The 23,959-nt window shown below is 49.9% G+C and overlaps 1 protein-coding gene across 2 annotated transcripts in view; it reads left to right on the top strand.

The window, feature by feature from the left end:
* Positions 1–604: 604 nt before the first annotated feature.
* MAF (MAF bZIP transcription factor) overlaps positions 605–23,959 on the top strand; it is a 286,190-nt gene continuing 262,835 nt past the window's right edge. The window contains exons 1-2 of one of the 2 annotated variants that reach the window (XM_056862226.1): positions 605–1,695; positions 22,357–22,418. In XM_056862226.1, coding sequence (XP_056718204.1) covers positions 605–1,695; positions 22,357–22,390 — 1,125 coding nt within the window. In that variant the 3' untranslated portion in view covers positions 22,391–22,418. The remainder of the gene's footprint in view (positions 1,696–22,356; positions 22,419–23,959) is intronic. The other variant, XM_056862225.1, reaches the window with a different exon arrangement.

Here is a 23,959-nt window from a genome sequence, read left to right on the forward strand (position 1 = left end):
GCTTCCAGTTGCAGCGGGGTCCTTTTTTCCTTTTGCAGTGTTAAGCGAGAGCAACCCCAAAAAACAATAACCTCCCGACAATTTTTTTTTCCGGAGAACCGTCTTCCTCGGCGACCAGCTCCCACCTCCAGTTGCAGCGGGGTCCTTTTTTCCTTTTGCAAGCCGCAGAAGGGGGAAGAGAGAGAGAGAGAAAGGGGGAGGGAGTTCCGAGAGAGAGAGAGAAGCGCCAGCCAGCCCAGATGCAAAAGGCAAATAAATAGACCCGGAGCAGCAGCAGCAGCAGCGGCGGCGGTGCAGCAGCGGCGAGCCCCCGACCCGTGCTTTTTTGCGAAGAGGAGGAGGAGGAGGGGGGCCCCCGGCCGCCGCGCTGCTCGCACATTGGAGCGGAGGTCGCAAAGGGGCTGGCGGAGCGGGCGAGGGGGGGAGAGAGCCGCGACAGCAGCAGCAGCAGCAGCATCAGCAGCCGCGATCCGCCGGCGCCGCCGCCGGAGCGCCGACCAGCAAGCTGGCTCACCCGCTGGCCAGCCAGAGCAGCCCCCTCTTGCCGGGCGGAGGGCCCCCTTTCTGGAGGAGCGGCGTCGGCGGCGTCGGGGCGGCCAAGCGGATGGCGTCCGAGCTGGCCCTGCACGGGCCCGACCTGCCCACCAGCCCGCTGGCCATGGAATATGTTAATGACTTCGATCTGATGAAGTTCGAGGTGAAGAAGGAGCCCGGCGAGGCGGACCGCCTCATCAGCCAGTGCGGCCGCCTCATCGCCGGCGGCTCGCTCTCCTCCACCCCCATGAGCACGCCCTGCAGCTCCGTGCCCCCCTCGCCCAGCTTCTCGGCCCCCAGCCCGGGCTCGGGCTCGGCCTCGGGCGGCGGCGGCGGCGGCGGCGACCAGAAGGGCCCCCTGGAAGACTACTACTGGATGACCGGCTACCCGCAGCAGCTCAACCCCGAGGCGCTGGGCTTCAGCCCCGAGGACGCCGTGGAGGCGCTCATCAGCAGCGGCCACCACCACCCGCTGCAGAGCGCCGCCGCCTTCGACGGCTATGCCCGCGGACAGCCGCTGGGAGCCGTCAGCAGCGCCGCCGGCCCGGGGGGGTCCCTGGCCGGGGACGAGATGGGCTCGGCGGCCGCCGTGGTGTCGGCCGTGATCGCGGCGGCGGCCGCCCAGCAGGCGCCCCATTACCACCACCACCACCACCCGTCGGGCGGCCACCACCACCAGCAGCACCCGCAGCCGTCGGGCAGCGTGCAGTCCACGGGCGGCAGCAGCAGCAGCAGCGGGGGAAGCAGCAGCAGCGGGGGAAGCAGCGGCGGCGGGGGGCTGCACCACCACCACCCCCACCCGCTGCCCTTCGACGACCGCTTCTCCGACGAGCAGCTGGTCACCATGTCGGTGCGGGAGCTGAACCGGCAGCTGCGCGGCGTCAGCAAGGAGGAGGTCATCCGGCTCAAGCAGAAGCGGCGCACCCTCAAGAACCGCGGCTACGCCCAGTCGTGCCGCTTCAAGCGCGTCCAGCAGCGGCACGTCCTCGAGTCCGAGAAGAACCAGCTGCTGCAGCAGGTCGAGCACCTCAAGCAGGAGATCTCCAGGCTGGTCCGGGAGAGGGACGCCTACAAGGAGAAGTACGACAAGCTGGTCAGCAGCGGCTTCCGAGAAAACGGCGCCAGCAGCAGCGACGGCCCTTCCTCGCCGGAGTTTTTCATGTGAGTTGCTTCCCACCCGCCTACCCCCCGACCCTCCGCCCGAGACTCTCTCTCCCCCCCCCTCCCCGCACGCACCCCCCAAAAAAAACACACCGCCGGTATCCGACAGCCTCTGGGCACCGTTGCGCACCGAACCCGGGACAGAAAGTGCTCTCCTCCGTGCGAGCCAAAAAACATGCACACGCACAAAAAAAGAAACTGGAGGGGGGGGGGAGTCATGCACCTTTTAGACCTCCGCTTTCTGAGCTCCATCTGCTGTCCTGCTAAACCTAGAGGATATGCCTAGCTCAACCTGCCAAAAGAAGCTTGCATCCAGCCTCCCCATTGCTCACCAAACCCAGGAAAGAAAGTTCTCTCCTCCATGCGAGTAACTTTGCAGAGGGGGGGGGGGCTCGCTGCAAACCCACCCAACTCGGCTTGGCCCATCCTCACTTTTTTTTAAAAAATCATCTTTCAAACCTCGACTTTTTTTTTTAAGTTGGACTTGGGGACAGCCCACCTGCTCAGCTCCTTTCTTTTGTGTGTGTATGGGGAGAGGGCTTTGAACAGTGTGCATTTAATATATATATATATATATCTATTCGGTTTCCCACCCATGGACACACGTGTGAAGCTCACCTTTGAAATCTGCCATCCCACATTTTAAAACTTGTTCGGTTGATGAAGTGGGTTTTTCCGCTCCCTCCTTTTTGAGTTTGCCGTGTCCCCCCTCCCCCCCAAAATACTTCTCCCCCCACCCCTCCACTGCCATCCTGAGTTTTTCCTATGGGGTTCCAACTTTGCACAAAAGAAAAAAAAAGAATAAGAAAGCGGCATGCACACACAAAAAGAAACAGGAGGGGAAAAGTCATGCACCTTTTAGACCTCAGCTTTCTGAGCTCCGTCTGCTGTCCTGCTAAACCTAGAGAATATGCCTAGCTCAACCTGCCAAAAGAAGCTTTCATCCAGCCTCCCTAGGTGTTGCTGACCTGACTTTTGGCTTTTAAGCTGCCAAAACAGTGAAAAACTGTTTTTTTCTTTGGCTGCCCTTTAGAACCCCATCCACATCTCATGCATTATGCTTGCTACTTGGTCTTAGCATCAATTAACTATAGGACTCTTTCAACAACAAAAAAAGACTATGGGGGAGAGAGAGAGAAAAGACATTATATTGATTTTAAAAAACAACAACCTTGCATGCTGGACATGTATGGTATATTATTTTTTCCCTTTTGCTTGGATATGGACTTTGAAGACTTTGATGGCATGACATACATCCTCTTTAGTTATATATCGCCTCGCCACTTTTTTGAACTGCAATCAAAAAAGTGCCAGCCTCCATTATTTTGTGTTTTTTTGGGGGGGGAGGGGGTCTGCTTCCTCTTCCTCCCCATCCAAGTGTGCATCTGCTCTGGAAACTGCTTTGAGTTGCTGCAAACTTCAGACTTTTTAATGCACTGAAACCACCCATCTTTAAAAAAGCAAACAAAAATAATCCCGAAAAAAGAAGCCAGAACCGATTGTGATCACCATAATGAGTCAAAAATGAACTTTGGGAAGACATTTTTTTTATTGTGGTTTAAAAAAAGATCGCCTTCCAATTTGTGGGATTTGTACTCCATGCTGTGGCGCTTAAAGCAGTCTAAATTTTATTTTGGAATGATCAGCCTCATTTCTGTCATTTTTGTTTTAAGTTTTCCTTTTGCATTTGGTCATTGTCCAATGTGGAATGCTATGGGTTCCTAGAATATAATTTAATTCTAACTTTTATGGTCTGTTAGCCCAGTTCAAATGTATGCTACAGATAAAGGAATGTTATAGATAAATTCAGAAGAGTTAGGTCTGTCTAGATGTAGGTCTTTTTTAAAAAAAAATATGCACTAAATTGTTCACTGTTGTGATGTTAAAAGGGGGTAGAATTACAATGGGACTGTCCTTTTTTTTAAGTAGCTTATTGCAGCATGTGATTACAACTTTAAAATAAGTTGGGTATATGTAGTCCTTGCTATACCACTGACTGTATTTGGAAACCAAAGTATTAAAAAAAAAGGGGGAGGCCCCCTGCCCCCCTTGTTTATATTAATAGGGGTATTTTGTGTTCAAAATGTATGGTTGGGTTTGGGGGTGTTTTTTTTGTTTTTTGGAAATTGAAATCTTTGGGACTGAATTGCACTATGATATAACCTGAAAGCATAAAAAAAAGAGATAAACCATTACAAGCCTGACTCAGATGCTAATACCATTATGCAGTTACATAAGAAGGCATTACTGCTTGGTTTTTTAAAAATGATGCAGATTTTTTTACAGTTGTATTGTGGTGCAGAACTGGATTTTCTGTAACTTCACAAATTCGCAAAGGTTTAAAGGCATTAATCAGTAAATTTTTATTTTCAGGGACTGATAATCCTGTCTTTTAAAAAAAATGGAAAGTAAAACCTTGCCACAATAAATATAAAAAATCTTGTCAGTTACTTCCCCCCTTTTACATATTTTGCTGTGCAAAATTTGTTTTATATCTTAAGTTACTAACTAACGATGTGTGATGTTCCCTATGTGTTTTTCTTTCATTTTTTTCAACTCTATGGTTATATCAAAAAAGAAAGAATAATCTACTATAATAAACTGCATTTTTTGATTCCGTACTGTTTTGTTAGTTTGTAGTTCACAAAAAACCAAGCAAGCTTCTTTAAGAGCAGTATCTAGTCGGGCATTGAAAGGGGGTGGTATAGTGGTATGGTATATGCATGGATAAAGTAGGCGCTATAGGCTACCTTCAATCCTATGCAAGGTGGAAAATTGCCGTCCACCTTCCCACACTTATTTTTCTCACAGGTAAGTGAAAAATATACCCTTTCAAGTCCTGGTACAACTTTTTTTTTTAGTTTCTGAATCTTTCCAAAGGCCTTATGACCGCTTGTGAGTCATGCCCTACCCATGAATTTTGAAGCCGCTGACCTCAAAGACAAGTTTTGCTTTAAAAACTCTCTGACATGGCATGACCCCCATGGTCAGATTGTTTTATGGCAGAATTTAACTTTGCATAACTGGGCAGAACACACCAGCGTGTCATAAGAGACAGCTCTGCGTCAGATTTCTGGGGATGTAAGTACATTTTCAGCCATGGCAAGAGGCTTAAAAGGGTTGCTGAGCTGTGAACTGAATTCCGCAAAGTGTGCAGAGGGATGTTTTAGCCTCCTGGTCCTTGGTCGACGGCATCCCAGGGCACATGGCGAGCTGCTGTTCAAACGGTGAGATGTTTCAAAAGCAGCTTGTGATAGGGCGGCGGCGGCAGCAGCCCTATCACAGGAGAGAGAGTCAGCCGTTCCATTGCGGCAGCTCAACCTTCCCATGCTCCTTGGATTTCAGCCGATATTTTTCTCTCTCTCCTGTTCAGAAAAGTTGCCTTTAAAATACTGCCACCATTTTATTTTGCTAGCCAGAGTCGTTCCGCAAAACCTTCACAAGAGAGGAGATGGGAATCTAAGGACTTGGGGCAGCTTTTTCCGGAAATAAAATCTGCAACGCTTTATTTTGGAGGAGGGTGGAAAGAGCTGTCTTGAATAAATGGCCCCTTCCCTTTCCACAAATTCTTTCTCTCTGTAATGTCCACCCAGCACTGTTTTTGTAATCTGGCCGTGGCGTAAACTGAATGATCCCATTTTTCCCCCTGCAACTGCTTCAACTGAGTGATCTTCCTAGTAACTGGGTAAAGCTGGAGTGTTGGGGAGAACAGATTGAGGGGAATGAGAAGGGAAAGAGGGGAGGACAGGGCTCTGCCATACAAAGTGCTGGGAGCTTGGCCATGTTTTCATTTACAGGCAAGTTTTGGCCTGTAAAAATTTACAAGATGCTGCTCTTAAAACCCCTGCTGAGCTGAGTGCAAAGGTCATCAGACTCTTAACAAGCTTGTGGGGCCCAACTTTGCCCTAAGGTGTACAGCGGATTTACTTTTCTCACAGTTCTTTATTTTGCAAAGGTATATCTATGTCTGTCTATGGATATAGGTAGATAGAGAATACAAGAAGAGTTGGTTTTTATATGCCAACTTTCTCTGCCACAAGGGAGACTCAAACCGGCTTACAATCACCTTCCCTTCTCCACAACAGACACACTGAGGTGGGTGGGGCTGAGAGAGTGTGACTAGCCCAAGGTCACCCAGCTGGCTTCTTGTGTAGGAGTGGGGGAACAAATCCAGTTCACCAGATTAGCCTCCGCCGCTCATGTGGAGGAGTGAATGAATGAATGGTTTTATTTGCATTTAGCCATAGGCCATTAGAAACATGGTTTTATTTGCATTTAGCCATAGGCCATTACAAACATGTGGAAGAGTGGGGAATCAAACCCGGTTCTCCAGATCAGAGTCCACTGCTCCAAACCACTGCTCTTAACCACTTCACCATGAATAGATCCAAAAAATCTGTGGCCTGTGGGACCATTCATGTTCCCGAAACCATCTATTCTTTTCCAGGCTTCTAGCATTTAGATGTGAAACTCAGGCCGGGCAAATGGGAGGGGGGCCCTTGAGGGGCACCCAGTTCCAACTGTCTCCCTGCTCCGACCAAGGCCAAGTTGCCCTGCCTCCTCTTCATCCCGACACCCCCCACCCCAGCGTCCTTTAGCACTTGACCTGGTTCTGATCCCCGCCAAGCAAACTGCATCACTGCAGCTCTCCTGGAAGGTTAATGTGTAATCTGATGGTAAACTGCCCGCCATTGGCTGATCAGGAACATTATCTGCCCTTATAAAGATAGTAGGGCTTTTCTCCTTCCCTGCCTGGAAAGTTTAGGCCTCTTTGCAAAGGGGCCCTGGGCCTCTGGCTGTGTGTGGTGCCTCCAGGGCTGGCGCTACCATTAGGTAAACTAAGCGGTCGCCTAGACCTTAGGGGCGCAGAGCTGGCCTGAGGGGCACAGTTTAGTTTCTTGGGGGGGAAATGCAACTGAAAATTTATATTTTTTTACTTTAAGATAAGTACCGCAACAGTGCTATGGAATATAACTAATTATAGCATTAAAAGTTTTGTGCTTTTATTTTTTTCTACAAGACATCCGTTTTTTAAAAGTGGTTAGCAATGGGGGGGCACACGTAGGTTACTTGAGTGAGTGATAAAGTTTATTGTCTGTGACCGAAGGCCATCACAATCCACCATACAAAACATTAAAACAGCATTAAAGTATCATAAGATAACATTAAAATAACTTTAAAACAGTCTGACCCACAAGAAATTATTTAAATATGGTAAGATCCCTGATTAAAAACTGCTTTTGCTCGGATTTTCCTAGCTGCTAAAGAGTGACACTTTGTAGGAAACAGCAGGATTGGTGTACGATTGGAGAAAGAGCAGCTTCTCTGCATCTGGAGAAAGATTTAGGCCCTTTAGAGGAGGAATTTAAGTCTGGGACACAAGTAGTTAGCCTTGCCTAGGGCGCAAAAATGACTGGCACCGGCCCTGGGGTGCCTCCCTTTATTTCTAACACACACACACATACATGCAAAGGAACAAACTTTTGGCCCTCCCCAAAAGTGTAAAAGGAGATCTCTGTTCTGGTTTTCTCACTTGAAAAAAAAAAGAAGAAATCCTACGTTTGCAAAAGGGTGCTTGCACTGGCCAGAAGTAGGGCGAGGAGAGCGAGCGCAAGCCATGGCTTCCTTTTCATTTTGCAAGGATCCTGGTCAGTTTGTGAACAGGGAAACGGCCAGCAGTTGGTAGGCAGGCCGAGCTCTGGGCCCTGGCCACCGAAGCCGGGCAGGAAGGGAGCAACCGGGACAACGTGTTGCCAAACCGGCCTTGCAGAAGAACGACTTTTGAGCCAGAGAGGAGGGCAAAGTTTGCAGGCTCCTGGATGCTTATCACCCCAGGGGAGGGGCTGTGGCTCAGTGGTAGAGCATTTGCTTGGCATGCAGAAGGTCTCAGGTTCAATCCCCGACATCTCCAGTTAAAGGGACTAGGCAAGTAAGTGATGTGAAAGGGACTAGGCAAGTAAGTGATGTGACCCTGGAGAGCCGCTGCTGGTCCGAGCCGCGGCCTCCGAGTAACAGCCCAGCGTTTCTTTCTCTTCCTTTCCCCAAAGCAAGAGGGTCTTGGCAGCTGTCCTTTTGGGGGCTTTCCAAAAAGAGGCGACCAGAGAAGGGGGAAAGGGCAACGCTCTGAAGGCCAGAGGGCTTGAGAGCCAACGTGGTGTAGTGGTTAAGGGCGGCGGTTTGGAGCAGTGGAGTCTGATCTGGAGACGCCAGTTCGAGTCCCCACTCCTCCACATGAGCAGCGGAGGCTAATCTGATGAGCTGGATTTGATTCCCCACTCCTCCACGTGAAGCCAGCTGAGTGACCTTGGGCTAGTCACAGCTCTCTCTGAACTCGACCCCACCTTCCTCTCAGGGTGTCTGTTGTGGGGAGGGGAAGGCGATTGTAAGCCGGCTTGATTCTTCCTTAAGTGGTAGAGAAAGTCGGCATATAAAAAGCAACTCTGCTTCATTGGTGAGGTCTAAAGTTTCATTGCGGGGTGGATCGCGGCGGCGTCAGGTCCCCCCTTCATCTAGCTTGCCGGAGAATCACCTCCCCTAGTCCGGGGAAGAGACGGGAAGGGGGTGCAGGTTTGGAGCTCCCCCACCCACCCGTGCCGCCCCTCTGGCGTTTGGTTCAGAGTCGCCTCCAACTCCTGCTGAAGCTGCCGGGGCCCCCCAACTCTCTTTGCTCGCAGGGAAGTCAAGCCCCCCCCCCGAGGGCTGAAGGGACCGTGGCCCCTCTCCTGCCGCCCCCTCTGTACCCCCTCGCTCAGTCGCTCCCCAGATCCACCGGCATCGCCAGGCGCCCTCTGGGTGGTTTGTGCGCGCGGCTGAAGGATGCGATCCTGAAGGCGGTGGGACTTACTCCCGAGTAAACGGGAGCCTGGGATCGGGCCCGCCTCTGCCTCGCCCCGACTCTCTGTCCCTCTTGAATAGCGTGCGGGGCGAAGGGAAGATTGAAGAAAACTTCCCATTGCTTGACCCTTGAAGGAAACAATCTCTTCCCACGACCACCAGGAGCCCTGCAGGGTGTTTTCTTTTTTCTTTCTTTCTTTCTTTCTTTCTTTCTTTCTTTTTCTTTCTTTCTTTCTTTCTTTCTTTCTTTCTTTCTTTCTTTCTTTCTTTCTTTCTTTCTTTCTTTCTTTCTTTCTCTCTCTCTTTCTCTCTCTCTCTCTCTCTCTCTCTCTCTCTCTCTCTCTCTCTATCTCTCTCTCTCTCTCTCTCTCTCTCTCTCTCTATATATATATATATATTGCAATATTCAGGTGTATTTGTTTTAAAAACGCTCCTTGCTTAGCTTCATTAACCCCCCCCCCCCTCCAATCTGGTCCAATCCGCCCTGCAAAACTGTTGTGAATTTTAGCCATGATCTGGCAACAAACTTGAATTTAAAAAGTTTATCCTTCCAAACTTGAATGAAACTTAAATAAAGTGCGTCCATCCAAATTCGACCTTTCATCCCTTCTCAACCCCCCCCCCCAGCCCCTCTTCAACTCTCTCGTTGCTCCGGAGGATCGCCTCTCCGTCTTCTTCAACCGGGCCTCGGGACCCCTTGATCCGGAACCACTCGAAGCCCCCCTCCCCCCATTTCTCTTTGGCCCTCCCGTTTGTCAGGACCGCACGGGGTGGGGGGCGGGGAGATGTCAGCCTCTGCTGCATAGAAAAGCGAGCTTTGAGATTTGTCTGCATTCAGACGAACGCACGAACTTGGGCATCTGTGGGGATAGCAGTATTTTTTTAAAACCTATTTCCCTAAAACTCGGGTGAAAGATTTTAATTTCAAAACACACTTCTGTCCCTGTTCGGTTCATAGTTTTCAAAGGCCATTTATGCAGGGGAGGTTTTGCCTTGGATTTGCCCCTCTCTAGAGGCACCTTTTCCCCATCCGAATTCTCAAAACTCAAAAATAAGCCCCCCCGTGCAGAGTTTTGAGAATTTGGATGGGGGAAAGGGGCATCTAGAGAGCGGCAGATCCAAGGCAAAACCTCCCATGCATAAATGGCCGAAGACTTAACTGCCCGGGAAAAGATCCCAGGGCCATTTATGCACAGGAGGTTTTGCCTTGGAATTGCTGCTCTCTAGATGCACGTTTTCCCCATCCAGATTCTTAAAACTCAAAAACAAGCCCCCATGTAGAGTTTTGATAATTCGGATGGGGAAAATGTGCGTCTAGAGAGCAGCAAATCCAAGGCAAAACCTCCCGTGCATAAATGGCCTAGTAGTCCAACCAATATTTCCCTTGTGTGTTTTGTTTGGTCCTGTTTTGAAAAACCTTGGTCCATAGCAGCAGTAGGTATGGTGGGATATAAGAGTCTTTGCTCCACCCCCACCTGGCTTTGCGCACCTTCCTGTGCAATCCTTAGCAGGCCTACACTCCCCATTCTGGGCAGAAGCGCTCCAGTTGAAACCTGGCTTAGACCGGAGTCACTCCGCACAGGGCTCCATTGTAACAGGGCCCTCTTTTCCGCATCGGGGGATTGAACCTCCAAGCAAACCTGCACAGGTTTGCTCTATAAGGGCCTCACTTCGAAGCAAGGCCCTCCCTTTCCCTCCCCCCCGGACTTTCGTCCACGCGGCTGGTGGAGACGGCCTCGAACCTGTCTCCAAATGGGACTTCAGGGCAAGCGTATATTAAAGACGGGGGTTCAAGACCCGGGGCCCGGTCCAGTCCCAACTCCAGCGCCTCGACGTCGCCGGCCCTGCCCGGGAGCCAGCCGACACGATTTCATTTCCTTAGGCGTGCACCGCTCCGGATCCGAACGGGCCCTTCGGGTTCACATTGCCCGCTGCCAAAACCGATTCCCGGCTCGCTTTGCCTGAGCCCTGCGCCCTCGCGCGAACCGGGAGGGAGCATCCCGCGGAAGCGTTGCGCTCTTCCCCGCCGCGTTTCCTTGGGAGCCGAGCCTTTTGGCAGCAGGGGGAGTGACTTCCGAGTAAGCAGGCCCAGGAGCGCCGGCCTCCTCGCCAATCGAAGTCTGGCCCTTTATGCACGGGAGGTTTCGCCTCGGATTTGCCCCTCTCAAGATTTACATTGCCCCCATCCGAATACTCAAAACTCTGCATGGGGGCTTATTGTTGAGTTCTGAGAATGCAGATGGGAAAATGTAAATCGAGAGAGGGGCAAATCCAAGGCAAAAACTTCCCATGCATAAACGCCCCCAAATAAGCCCCCGTGTAGAGTTTTGAGAATTGGGATGGGGGAAATCCACGGCAAAACCTTCCATGCATAAATGGGGACGCCGACGCACGCTTGCAGCGCGCACACCAAGGGCGAGCGAAAAACTTTCCCGGACTTAAACCCAGCAGCGCGACCCTATGCCGAATCAGTCCCGTCTAAATCCATTGCAACCCACTGAGTAACTCTACGTAGGGTTGCATTGGAAGAGTTCCAGGCGGGGCGCGGTTCTACGGGCGGGGGGCAAGATCTTGCCGGCAAGATCCGGAAAGATCCCTGTCCTGGCCCTCGGGAGACGGCCAGGAAAGTTTCCGCTTCTGTAAAGCTGGGAGGCTTCTTCTTCTTTTAGTTTGCTGCGTCCGGAGGAACCGCAGGAGAGAAAGGTCTCTCTTCCACGCGTGGCCATTTATGCATGGGAGGTTTTACCTTGGGTTTGCCGCTCTCTAAATGCACTTCCCCCCCCACCCGAATTCTCAAAACTCTGCCTGGGGGCTTATTTTTGAGTTGGGAGGGTTTGGCACAGCGGCGCGCTCCGAATCAAAGCCCACCCGTCTCCCTCCACGGAATCGCAGCGGGCGCGGTTCTCCCGCTTCCCGCAGGGGGGTCAGCTGGGATCCGGAGCCTGGATCGCTGGCACCATTCCCTTGCGCCGCCGCAAGCGTTTCAAGGAAGGTGTTCTTTTGACCTCCCCTCCCCTAGATTTAGGCTAATGTGCGACCCCTCCTCCCCTTAGGAGGCACGATCCACGCGCAGGCAATAAAACAAGCTCAGCTCCTCCAGCTTTTCCGGCACAGAGGAAAGGAGGATCCGGGCGCAAAAAGGGGTGTGGGGTTCGGGAGCGCGCGCAAATGGTTACCTGTTGGCCATTTACGCACGGGAGCTTTTTGCCGCTCTCTAGATGCACCTTTTCCCCATCCGAATGCTCAAACCTCTGCATGGGGGCTTATTGTTGAGTTCTGAGAATTTGGATGGGGGAAATGCGCATCTAGAGAGTAGCCGGGGAGCATGTCCCGATCCCCGGAGCTGCTTGCAAATGTCCCGCGGCAACGGGAGAGCTGGCGAGGATCGCTCCTCGGGCTTCTCCCTTCTGGATTTGGGAGGAGGAGAAACCGCAAGTTTGGCCGTTTCCTCGGGCCAAACAAACAAACCAAAAGACGCTTCGAGGAAACGGACAAGCCTGTAATCCATTCGGCTCCAACAGGAGCACGCCGGTCTCCCTGCCGGCTCTCCAAAGGGCGAAAACGCATGGGAGGTTTTGCCTTGGATTTGCCTCTCTCTAAATACACATTTCCCCCCAGCCAAATTCTCAAAACTCATCAGTAAGACCCATGCAGAGTTTTGAGAATTCAGATGGGGGAAATGCGCATTTGGAGAGGGGCAAACCCAACGCCAATCCTCCCGTGCGTTTTCGCCCAAAGTAAACTTTGATGCGTTGGCTCCTAGGAGTTCGGGTTCTCGCCGCTCGCGCCCTCGACGCGCTTACTCGGAAGTAAGGCTCCAGGAGCTCCGCCGGAGTCTGTAGTCCCGGCGCTTCGGGCACCGACGCTGCCCCAGCGGCGGAGATCGCAGCCGAGGACGGCCAGCCGGGTCGCTTCCGCGAGAAGCGCGTTTTGCGCACCTCGGCTCGGGAGAGGGTCTGGCTGAACTGGCGGGATGGGGGCGGGTGGGGAGCGCTCAGTCCCGAGAGTACAGGAGATCGAGCGGAAGATGCTGCGCGGCCCGATTTTACGCGCAGGGCGCCCAAAAAACTTCGTGCCCCCTAAATTGAACGGGAGTGAGTCCCAAGGAAGTGCGCGCAAACAGGGAGATCTTTGCCGGTTCGCGGAAGACGCGCAAACGTACAAAAGGAGAGCGACCTCTTTAGTGCGTGAATGAAATGGGGGGGAGACTTTGGTGTATTTCATAGTTACCTTGCCAGGAACAGGAATTTGCTTAAAGGAGGGATGAATTTGCTTAAAGGAGGGATGAAAAATATATTTCGCTTGCAGGAGTCAGGAAGGGTGCCTTCTCAACAAAGGACCTCAACATTTCATAGCGCTAAAATGTTGTCGGGGGCACGTGGTCCCCAACATCTTTTCCGATTTAAAATCTCTCCGGCAGCGCCTTGCGCCTGATTTAAACGCCTAGGAATATTTCGGAAAGCGTTTCGGTGGCCTGTCCCACCCAGCCTGCGGCCGGGGGGGGGGGGGGAAGCGATCCTAAAAACGCTTCCCTTGGACGGACCTGAGTGGGATTCTGAGTAGACCTGCTTAGGATGGCGCTGTTCCTTGGCAAGCCTCAACAGACCCCGTGCGTTGAACCCAGAGAAAGAGGCAGGCTTGGATTTCTTTGGGATGTTTTTCTTTTCCTCGCTACACTTTCAGGTGGGACAGACGTCAATCTCCGTGAAGCAGAGAGAGAATGAGCCAGAACTGGGAAGAACAGAGAGGCCATCCAGACTACTGAAACCAGAGAGCCAGCGTGGCGTAGTGGTTAAGAGCGGTGGTTTGGAGCGGTGAACTCTGATCTGGAGGAACCGGTTCGATTCCCCCTCCTCCCCATGAGTAGCAGAGGCTCATCTGGTGAACTGGATTTGTTTCCCCACTCTTCCACATGAAGCCAGCTGGATGACCTTGGGCTAGTCACAGTTCTCTCGGCTCCACCTATCTCACAGGGTGTCTGTTGTGGGGAAGGGAAGGTGATTGTAAGCCGGTTTGATTCTCCCTTAAGTGGTAGAGAAAGTCGGCATATAAAAACCACCTCTTCCTCTTCTTCTTGGAGCTGTCCGATCTCCCTCCTTATGGCCCGATGGCAGCAAGGGAAGGGGGCGATAAAGGGCCTCGATCCTCCCCTTTAAAGCGAGTCAGTTTCGCGATAAGACCCGCGTTTTTTGGGGCGGAAGTATGCAACATAACTCAGCCCGGTGCTGCGCGTGTTTGTCTAGCCGGGGAGCCGAACAACAGACGAAAGGAACGGCCTTCGGGTCGTCTGCAGAGTCCTGTGCGCTCCGACCTGAGCCAGACGCGCGTCGCTCAGCTGCGATCCTACACGCGTTGACTTGGCAGCCGTTCTCATGGAGTTATACGAGACTTACTTATGGGTTGGGCTACAAAGCCTTTAAAACTCAGTTCCCCCCCCAAAAAAAAAAAAAAACCGAGACTGACAATCGCGCAAAGATCCTCCTGCCAGCAAAGTGGGGATACCCCGGTGGCGCCGAGATCGCGTAGCCCTGGGGGTGTGGGGGAGAAAGAGGATCTTTTTGCAATGGGCAAATAGATGGAGCGGAGGGCCGCAGGCAGAAGATTCCCCGTGCTGCGCGACCTTAGGGATGCTTGCTGGAAAGCATCGCCGAGTTTGATCGACGGATGGAGAGGCAGCGTGGTGCAGTGGTTAAGAGCGGTGGACTGTAATCTGGAGCACTGGGTTTGATTCCCCCACTCTTCCGCAGGAGCAGCCGACTCTAATCTGGTGAACCAGGTTGGTTTCCCCACTCCTCCACGTGGATGACCTTGGGCTAGTCACTGTTCTGTCAGAACTCTCTCAGCCCAACCTGCATGACAAGGTGTCTGTTGCAGGAGAAGGAGGGAAGGCGATTATGAGCCGCTTTGAGACTCCTTAAAGGTAGAGAAAGGCGAGGTATAAAAACCAAGGGCACTTTCACACATGCTGAATAATGCACTTTCAGTCCACTTTCACACATGCTGAATAATGCACTTTCAGTCCACTTTCAATGCACTTTAATGATGGCTTGCAAGAGGATTTTGCCATTTCACACAGTAAAATCCAGCTGCAAAATGTATTGAAAGCAGATTGCAAGTGCATTATTTGGTATGTGTGAAAGCATCTTCTCCTTCTCATCCCCCCCCCCCAATGCATGGATGGCTGAATACAAACCAAATCACACCTTTATTTGGCATAAAAAGTACATATGGAGGTTAAAAGGAGATTTATAAACTTTTGACTGAGATCTTCCTTACAACATTAAAAGTTAAAACTTTAATATAAATCCCAGGAAGCTAGCAACCCCTGCACTAGCCTGGGGATAAATATCACTTGGGTGGCTGAATACAAGGCAAGATATTTTGCTTTGCCACCTTGAGACTTAAGAGAAAGTGGCATGGGAATGCTTCTTCTGTTTCCAACCAAGCCGACTTTTAGGATCGCGGGCTCCAAGCCCTAAGCAAACGGCACCGTGCTGATTGGGGCGGAATATGCCCGAGGGAACGTAGCTTTCCGGTCCTTTGGGCACCGCAGGGCCAGGTGAAGCCAGGCGCGAGAGAGCTCGTTTGGAGAAGGCTCGGCCTTAGGGGGAATCGACGCTGCGATCCTCTGCTCAGGCCCCTCCATCAGCATGCAAAGGGTCACCTCGCTGCACCTGCCGAGGGAAAGGAGAGCCGGAACCGGACGTGGCCGCTCCTCGAGCTCCTCCAGAGCCAGAGGCGGCTTCCCAAAACTTGGAAAGCCGCCCGTGCGTAAAAGCGCATTCGGGGGACGAGGCGGGCGGCGTCGGTCGCGCTCCGAAGGTCCGCCGGGCTCGTTGGAAGAACCCCGGGAGAGGCAGAAGGAGCACCGAAGCCCGGGAAAAGCTTCCCGATAGATCCCTGCCGGTCCACCCCGGGAGGAGAGCGCAGTCGGTTTCCTCCACCGGGCATGAGCATGCGTTGCCGAAAGGACCAGCTTTGGCCTGTGGCCAGCCTCGTTTGGTAGGTTGTTGGCGCCTCCTTCATTAAAACCCACACAAACACACACACACCTGTTTTGGGTTGTGTGCTTCTTCTCTCCTGTGCTTCTCCTCTCCTGTGCCCTAGTTACACTAAAGCACAAAGAGAAACGCTGCTAGGAAATGAACAGAAGGACAAGAGCCCTCTTTTCCTGTTGGCCCCCAAAGATCTTTGAGCAGCAAGTTCTTAAAAAAAAAAATTGTGTTTTTTTTTTTTTAAATGAGGGGTGCAGAAATTTTAAAAAGGGTATTGGGAAGTAGAAGAGAAAAAGAATAAGATCATAAACATAAGGTAAAAGGTAAAGGTCCCCTGTGCAAGCACTGGGTCATTCCTGACCCATGGGGTGATGTTTACTAGGCAGACTTTGTTTACGGGGTGGTTTGCCAGTACCTTCCCCAGTCATCTTTCCTTTACCCCCAGCAAGCTGGGTTCTCGTTTTACCAACCTCGGAAGGATGGAAGGCTGAGTCAACCTTGAGCCGGCTGCCTGAAACAAACTTCCGTTGGGATCGAAAGGTCGTGAGCAGAGCTTGGACTGCAGTACTGCAGCTTACCACTCTGCGCCACGGGGCTCCTATCATAAACATAGGTTAAATAAAACAACCAACAAGAAAACAACAACATAATAGCTCATTTAACAACTTGGCTGTGTTTGCCACACTATACGTTCTCATATGTGCATCGCATAAGCAACCCAATAAGCAACAATTGAGTCCATACAACTTGGTAAAGCGATATGCTCTCAAAAGTAGTTGTGCTTCGGTTATAGAAAAAGGAATGTATAACAGGCTACAGTCTGTAGCTGTCTGTTGCTTGAAGTGTGGAAGTTTCTGTTCTTGGGCTGACTTGAGGAATCAACGCAGAGAGATATGCAGAGGACAGCGCTGAGACAGCTTGGAGAAAACCCACAGTGCCATCCATTTTCAGGGCTAGTTGATTCGGCAGGTGAGGTGTTATGCCCTCCTTAGCGGATTCCGACTTCCATGGCCACAGAATAAAACACCCGCCTGAAGCAATATTGCTAATATAGTTCTGTGCTGAGTGAAGGAGATGGAATCTGAGCAGCTGCCATTCTGTTTCTCACACAAGCGGCACCTTCTTTCCTATTAAAAGGGTAGCATGACTCCAGGGTTACCTGGCCTTTCCAAGCAAACCCCTGAGCTTACAGGCCAATTATGTGTGGCTGTTTCCTCGTGGTCACCCCACCGACTACTTTGGGGCTTGGCTTCGATTATGCTTGCGTTTTCCGACCGTCAGAGGTCACCTCACTCTGCCAGCACCTTTCCGCATGTTTTGCCCGCGTTTTCTGGATTCGTGTTTAGCCGGCATCCAGAAAACGCGGGCAAAATGCGTGGAAAGGCGCAGGGAGAGCGAGGCGACCTCTGTTGGTCGGAAAATGCAAGCATAATCAAAGCCAAACCCCTAAGAAGTTGGCAGGGTGACCCATGAGGAAAAAGCCCAGCATAAATGGCCACGGAGCATATGTTGAACTCCCTAGCCCACATTGTTTTAGCATGTCCACAATACTGCACAAAATAAATATATCACTCCCTGGATAAAACAGCTAAAGACACTTTCTGAGAAGCGGATACTGAGTAGCGGATACTGAGTTATCTGCTGTCAAGTAGATCGGTCAATTGCGTGAGAGATGTGGCAACTTTTCTCTTGATAGTGTCAAGGAAAAAAATTCATTTCATTTCCCCTTTTTAAAGTGTGAAGAGGTTGATGGCTGTTAAATCTAGGGGAAGGAAAATTATGTTTTATTGTTTTAATAATTTGATTAAGGGATGTTAGGTTTTACCTGTTTTATGGTAATGAACTGTTGTATATGTTGAACAGAGCCTACTGATTCTCTGGCATCGGTTGACTATCAGTTAGTAACTGGTGGCCCTTGCCACTGGCCCACGCCATCTTCTCTCTCCGTTTCCATGCCCAGAGGGAGAAGAGTTGTGGAGAAGCAGCCTCGGAGATCTGACTGCAGATCATGTTGGGATTTAGGGGGACCATCTTGTTTCCCATTTCTCAGTCAAAGTGGGCCTTCGGTAGAAACCAACTGGTGACTGGGGTTCTGCCCTCAGAGGCAGTCACTGACTGCTAACACCATACCCCGGAGCCGGCGTGGTGTAGTGGTTAAGAGCGGTGGTTTGGAGTGATGGACTCTGATCTGGAGAACCGGGTTTGATTCCCCACTCCTCCACATGAGCGACAGACGCTAATCTGGTGAACCGGGTTGGCTTCCCCACTCCTCCACGTAAAGCCAGCTGGGTGACCTTGGGCTAGTCACAGCTCTCTTAGAGATCTCTCAGCCCCACCTACCTCACAGGGTGACTGTTGTGGGGAGGGGACGGGAAGGCAATTGTAAGCTGGTTTGATTCTTCCTTAAGTGGTAGAGAAAGTCGGCATAAAAAACCAACTCTTCTTTTTCTTTGTGAACACCCAAACCTACGTGATCTCCTTGGCCACCATTGTCATGATCCAAGCGTGTTCTTAATAGTGCCAGATCTAATAGGGGAAGGTCTTTGGCTACAGCCATCATTTATGGGAAGAAGTCTCAGTTGTGTGACTTGTAATGCTGGTTGAGGTGGGTGGGAAAATCTCAAAGGCTTGTGCCTCTGTGTGTAGCCAGCGTTGAATGTAAACGTCCCAGCAGCATGCTAATGCCTGGTGAACTCTTGGGTTTTCATACCAGCTCGGGGACCAGATAGTGGCCTTTGTGGATGGAGCAATTAAGCCCTTGCCGGGTGTGATGCTTTCCTGAGACCCTTTGGCTTCTGGAGTCTCGGAAACTATTTGCAGGTAAACGAAAACAGGAATTAATTGGCCGAGTCATTAACTGCAAATTTAAAATGTGCATTTTTAAAAACCAGGTTCCCACAACAGCTTTTGAGAGTGTTGCCCTAAATGACTTCAGTACCTCTTAGTGCAGACTGCTTCTGCAATTTATTTCCTGGCATATTCCTGTTGAGCTCTAGGCAGTTATCATCCCGACAATGAAATGTACAAAAATGATGTCATTTCCGCCTCTTTTGACATTTTTCAGAGGTCACACCTGAAGCCCAAGCTTTTAGGTTGATGCTTCCTTGATATTCTGGCCTCACACATCCCCCCCCCTTTGCTCTGCATTGCACACTGTTCTTCAACCTTTGGAAAGATTTAAAAAAGGATCTTGGAATGGGGAAAGGCTTCTGTTTGCAAAAGCGAGACGTCCCCATTTTGTGTTTTTATCTATCTGCTAATGAATTTGGCTAGTTGGAGCCATCAGTTATTCCAAGGGGTCAAAGAGTTCTATCGTTAGGGACTTATTTATTTGAGGTTATTAAAAAAAAAAAAAAACCTTTTGGGATGCCATATTTTTCCACTGATGAAATAATCAGTGAAAAGGAAAGTGGCAAGGGTCCTACAGCAACTATGACCGCTAGTGACAAGATGTTTCCTTTTACTCTGCTTTTCTGGAGCACCTAAGGTGCCATTTTGGTGGTGGGAAGTGCTGTCAAGTCACAGCTGACTTACGGGGACCCCATAGGGTTTTCAGAGCAAGAGATGTTAGGAAGCGGTTTGCCATTGCCTGCCTCCCACAGCATCCCTAGACTTCCTTGGAGTTCTCCCATCCAAGTACTAACCAGGGCTGACCCTGCTTAGCTTCCATGTTCTGATGAGACTGGGTTAGCCTGGGCCAGGGGTCGGTCAAAAGAGCCAAATATCAACAGTACAATGATTGAGATTTCTTTTGAGAGCCAAATTTCTTAAACTTAAACAATATAGGTGGGTACACTGTTTATTAACTTAATAAACTTTAAAGTTTTAAGTCTTAATTAAACTATAGGTAAACTGAATAAAACTTGATATCATACTTAATAGTGATCTTATTTATTGATAAAAATTAAATTGTAAGTCCCTGCCATTTCCCCCTCCCCGTCCGGAGTCCTCGTCTGGAGGCCTGGTCTACCACCATAAAACCCTGTTGGTAGACCTGGCCTCCGGCTGAGTCCCATTGGGAGGCCAGGTCTACCCATTGGCTTTCTTGGCAGTAGACCTGGCCTCCAGAGGCCCATAAAGCCAATTGGTAGACCTGGCCTCTGAAGGGGGGCTTTCCCCTCCTCGGAGTCCAGGTCTACCAACAAGAAAGCCAGTGGGTAGACATGGCCTCTGAGGAGGGAATAAAGTAAGTAAGGTATCCATAAAATTAAATCATGACAATGACTGACAAACACTGTACATTTTCCCCAAAACTCTGCAGGGGGGCTTATTGTTGAGTTGTGCATCTGAGTGGTAAATCCAAGGCAAAACCTCCCATTCACAAATGGCCAATAACCCCCATGCTGAGTTTTGAGAATCTGGATGCGGAAAATGTGCATCTGAGTGGCAAATCCAAGGCAAAACCTCCCATTCACTGGCAGGGCGAAGGTCTCGCCTGTCTGCGCCGATCCCCGAGCCACGGCCCCTCCCAAGAAGCCGGCTCCGCTATCTCTCCCCCCCGGTTAGCCAAACGTCCACCCACGCTCAGCCAGGGATGAGGATTTTGTCCCAAGTCGGCAGACTTACCGGCAGACGCGGGACGACAAACCGAGGACTCTGCCAACTCTTCCACCCCTTGCAGATAACGAGGGGAGCTGAGGGAGGGGGACAGGCTCCCAGCAGAACAGCCGGACGGAAAAGAGGCGCGGGCAGCCGGGGAAGCAGGAGGCGGGGCAGAGAAACAGCCCGGCGCACCCCGCCTAACAGCTGGGCAGGCGGAGCCCCGCCAGCCTCGAGATGGCCCAGCGCGAGGCGGAGCCTGCCTCTCCCCCCCTTGCAGCAGCAGCCTGGGCAGCCAGCCGCCGCCTCTGATCCCTCCCCACTGGAGAGAGAGAGAGGAGGGGCGGCCGGGGGAGGGGGCGCCGCCTCCCACTTGCCTGCTGGCTCCTCCCACCTGGGGTGCACTGGAGCCTGGCGGGAGCACGGCGCCTCTGCCTGGCTGAGCACGGGGATGCAGAGGAGCTGCATCAGCCAACGGACGGGGTGGGTGGGGAGCCGCACTCAATGGGCCAAAGAACCGCATGTGGCTTTGGAGCCGCAGTTTGTCGACCACTGGCCTGGGCCATCTGGGTCAGGGCATTCTGGAGTCTATCCCAAATGTTAGTGTTGGGGGGCAAGGAACCAAGGTGAGCATGTGGGTGGGGAAAGTGTATTTTGCATTTGATGTGGGACTTCCTGCAAAGTCAGTTTTTATTAAGAGTAAGGAAACCGTAAGATTGAAACACACAAGATTCAGGTCAGATTAGACTGATGGTTCCACTATTTTTTCTTGGGGAAGGTTTTTTTTTAAAAAAATACCAGCGCTGCCAAATGAAAAAAAGGAACAATATCAGCCTTGTGAAATGGAAAATCTTATTGCCTTTCTGGGCTGTGTTAATGCTGAATGAACTTCTTGGTTCTTCTCTCTATTAATCCCTAATCACCAAGTCATTTGAACTGAGAGTGTTTGGACTTCTCATGCTGCCTTTGCAAAGGGTCTTGTGATCCGATTGTGTGTGTGTGTGTGTGGGGGGGGGTTGTGCCAAAGCAGGGATATCCTCTGGATAGCCTTAAGATAATAAAAGGATGCTGACCACAACAGTTTTTTTGGATGCACTTCAGGTGCATGGGCGGGGGCTAGGGGGGAAAGCTTAGAATTGAATACCTATCCCTTCCAAATGAATGCATTCATAATCGGATGGATTCGCCAGTTGGCATGAAAGCAGAGGTCATCTTGAGGAAAATGACACCCAAGGTCTAAAGAAGTCATCTGCTTTAAGAGATCCTGGGCGGAATGCCAAATATTGCATTTAAGGAGGCAGTATCCCCAATCTCCCACTCTCTCTTTTTGAGCCAAAAATAACACAGGAGGCAGGCACCGAAGGCATCTGGAAGCCATCATTATGCGTCTCACAATCCACCTTCGTGTTTTCCTGTACAATATAGCATATTTTACATGTGCTCTAAGAATACACGTTTTAATATTTCACACCAATAAGCTTTGGGGTTTACAGGGATCTGTATCTAGAGAAATAACAAAATAGTAAAAAAAAAAACAGTATAGTGGACAGTTTTTTTCTGTACTGAACAAGAGTTTGGTTTACAGGGAACTATGGAAGAATAATAAAATAGTAAAAAAAAGTATAGTGGACAATTTTTCTGTGCTGAACAGAATCAAACATATCAGTCATCTTTTTTTCTTTTAATGTTTGGAAAAAAATAGCCTCGAGATACAAGATTTATTTTCTAGTCGTATTATTATATGCTATGAAAGCGAGAACCATTTTCAAAATTGGCGCTGTCCACTTGCAGGTAGCGTTCACGTTAATTGTATGGTTATTTCAGCTTGTTCACTGTGGAGCAGTGGCATTGACTTTAATGGGGCTACTCTAGAGTAAAATGGTGGCACTGACACTGTCTCCAGCTGACACCAGTTGTAATGCATTCCATCTCTCCATTTACATGATCATGGCTAATTAATTCTTTGAACTAAATATAAATATCAATAGAATTAATTCAGTATTGGAGTCCACAGTTTAGAAAAACTATGAAAAGACCATTTATTTTCCAACGTCAAATAATTACTATTATATTAACAAACATGAGAATCTGTAACATTTTAATGAAATAGAAATCCATTTCGCACAATGCTTCTTTAGCATCCGTTCTGTAATAGTGTATTGCTTAAAACCATTGTTAAAGAAACAACGACACTAACTGATCTCTGCTTTGTACAGGGTTTATACAAATGTGGCTTTTCAGAACCCCTTTATTAATGTTCTGTTGTTTATTTTAATGTATTTTACTAAATCAGGTACCCAAGAGAATCTTCTACATCAGTGATGTGAGAATCCCTGTTGCCTGAAGACTGAAAAGGTACACTTTGTTTTCCTTTTTGTATAGTTGGGATTTTTTTTTTAAAAAAAAAACCAAATTGCCAAGCCTGTGCATGATGCAAAATCTATCGAATGCAATGGGAGTTTTCCCATTGATTTTCCCCGAAAGCTTTGAGCAAGCCGCTGTTTTTTGTTTAACGGTGGACTTTTTTTCTCGACGTCCTCTTCGGATACCGAGCAGTTTCCCTCTGGGCCTTGGTGGGCGTGGGTCACCTCTTTTGGAGGCAGTGCTGTTGTTGTGCTTTATTTTTCTTATCCGAGTGCATTCCAAAATGCGCTGTGGATTTATGGAGCATGAATTGTGGTGAGCTGCCTCGAATCCTATTAAAGGTCTGCGCGACTCAGTTTACCTCTGTGACATTACGGTGTAGCGGAGCTGCCTTGGCCTCCGAATGAGGCCGTCTCATTTTCGCAGCCTCGGCTGAGTTTCTCAAAGCACGGGGCTTTGTGTTCGAACCCTCAGGAAGCAGATGTTATTGGGAAGAGTGAACTGAGTGTTTGTTCCTCCCTCCCTCCCTTGTCTGTGTGTTTGCCATGGTGCGGAGATGGACATCTCCTTCCTTCCTCTCTTGGATAGGGACTTACAGGTGTGAGGATCTTAGCCTTTCTCTTTTCACAGTTCAGATATGCAGCGCTGGTCATGGCTGGCCCTTGTGGCTAACAGGAACCAGCGTGAGGATTTACAGTCCCTGCATCTAACTTTCTTCTAGGGATGGAAGTGATGAAAGGCTCCCCCCCCACACACCGAAAGCAGGATTGCCACACACACCCCAGCAGTGTTTCTATGTCACTAACAACTGTCTGCTTGGGAGAGCTTCATTCGTTACAGTTCCTCCTAATATAGAAAGTCCGCAAGTGATAAAAGTTACACTTATGATTTTTTTTTTAACCTGTCACACGGTTATTCAGGGTACAAAGGCCATGCGGGGTGGGGGTTGTTAGCAGGAATAGAAGGCCCTCTTAGCAAAGGCAGAGAACCTAAAAGTTGAGCTGCAAATTTATACAAAATACTGATACTGTTTATATTATAGTGTACACTCAATTAAAAACACTAGGCCCCAAAATGAGGCTGATCAATTGAAAGACTCTAAAAAGATAATTGCTAATTTTAAAACATGGTTGATGATCATAAATATATGTAAATGACCCATAGACAACCAAGCGCATTTCGACCTGTGGGCAGTGGCAGACTGGCCAGGGGGTTAGCTTGCCCGATGGCAAGTGGGCCCTGTGGGGGCCCTGATGAAGTGGGCCCCCTTAAACATTAGGCAATATGTTTAAAATGTCAATGACCTTTTAGTAGCTTGAAAACATAATAGAAGTTCCAGTACTATTCCTGTATGCAACTAAAACTTTAATTGCACCTTTCCCCCACTTATATATTTTTTGAAAATTTTATGTATTTCTTATGAAAAATTAAATGATAGCCTTATAGTTGCGGGTGGGCTCCCTTTGTCTCCTGGCAACCTATATTTTTAGACCCAGTCCACCACTGCCTGTGGGGCCTTCTTCAGTGGTCAT

The sequence above is a fragment of the Euleptes europaea genome, chromosome 17 (genome assembly GCF_029931775.1).
Source record: "Euleptes europaea isolate rEulEur1 chromosome 17, rEulEur1.hap1, whole genome shotgun sequence".
Taxonomy (NCBI): domain Eukaryota; kingdom Metazoa; phylum Chordata; class Lepidosauria; order Squamata; family Sphaerodactylidae; genus Euleptes; species Euleptes europaea.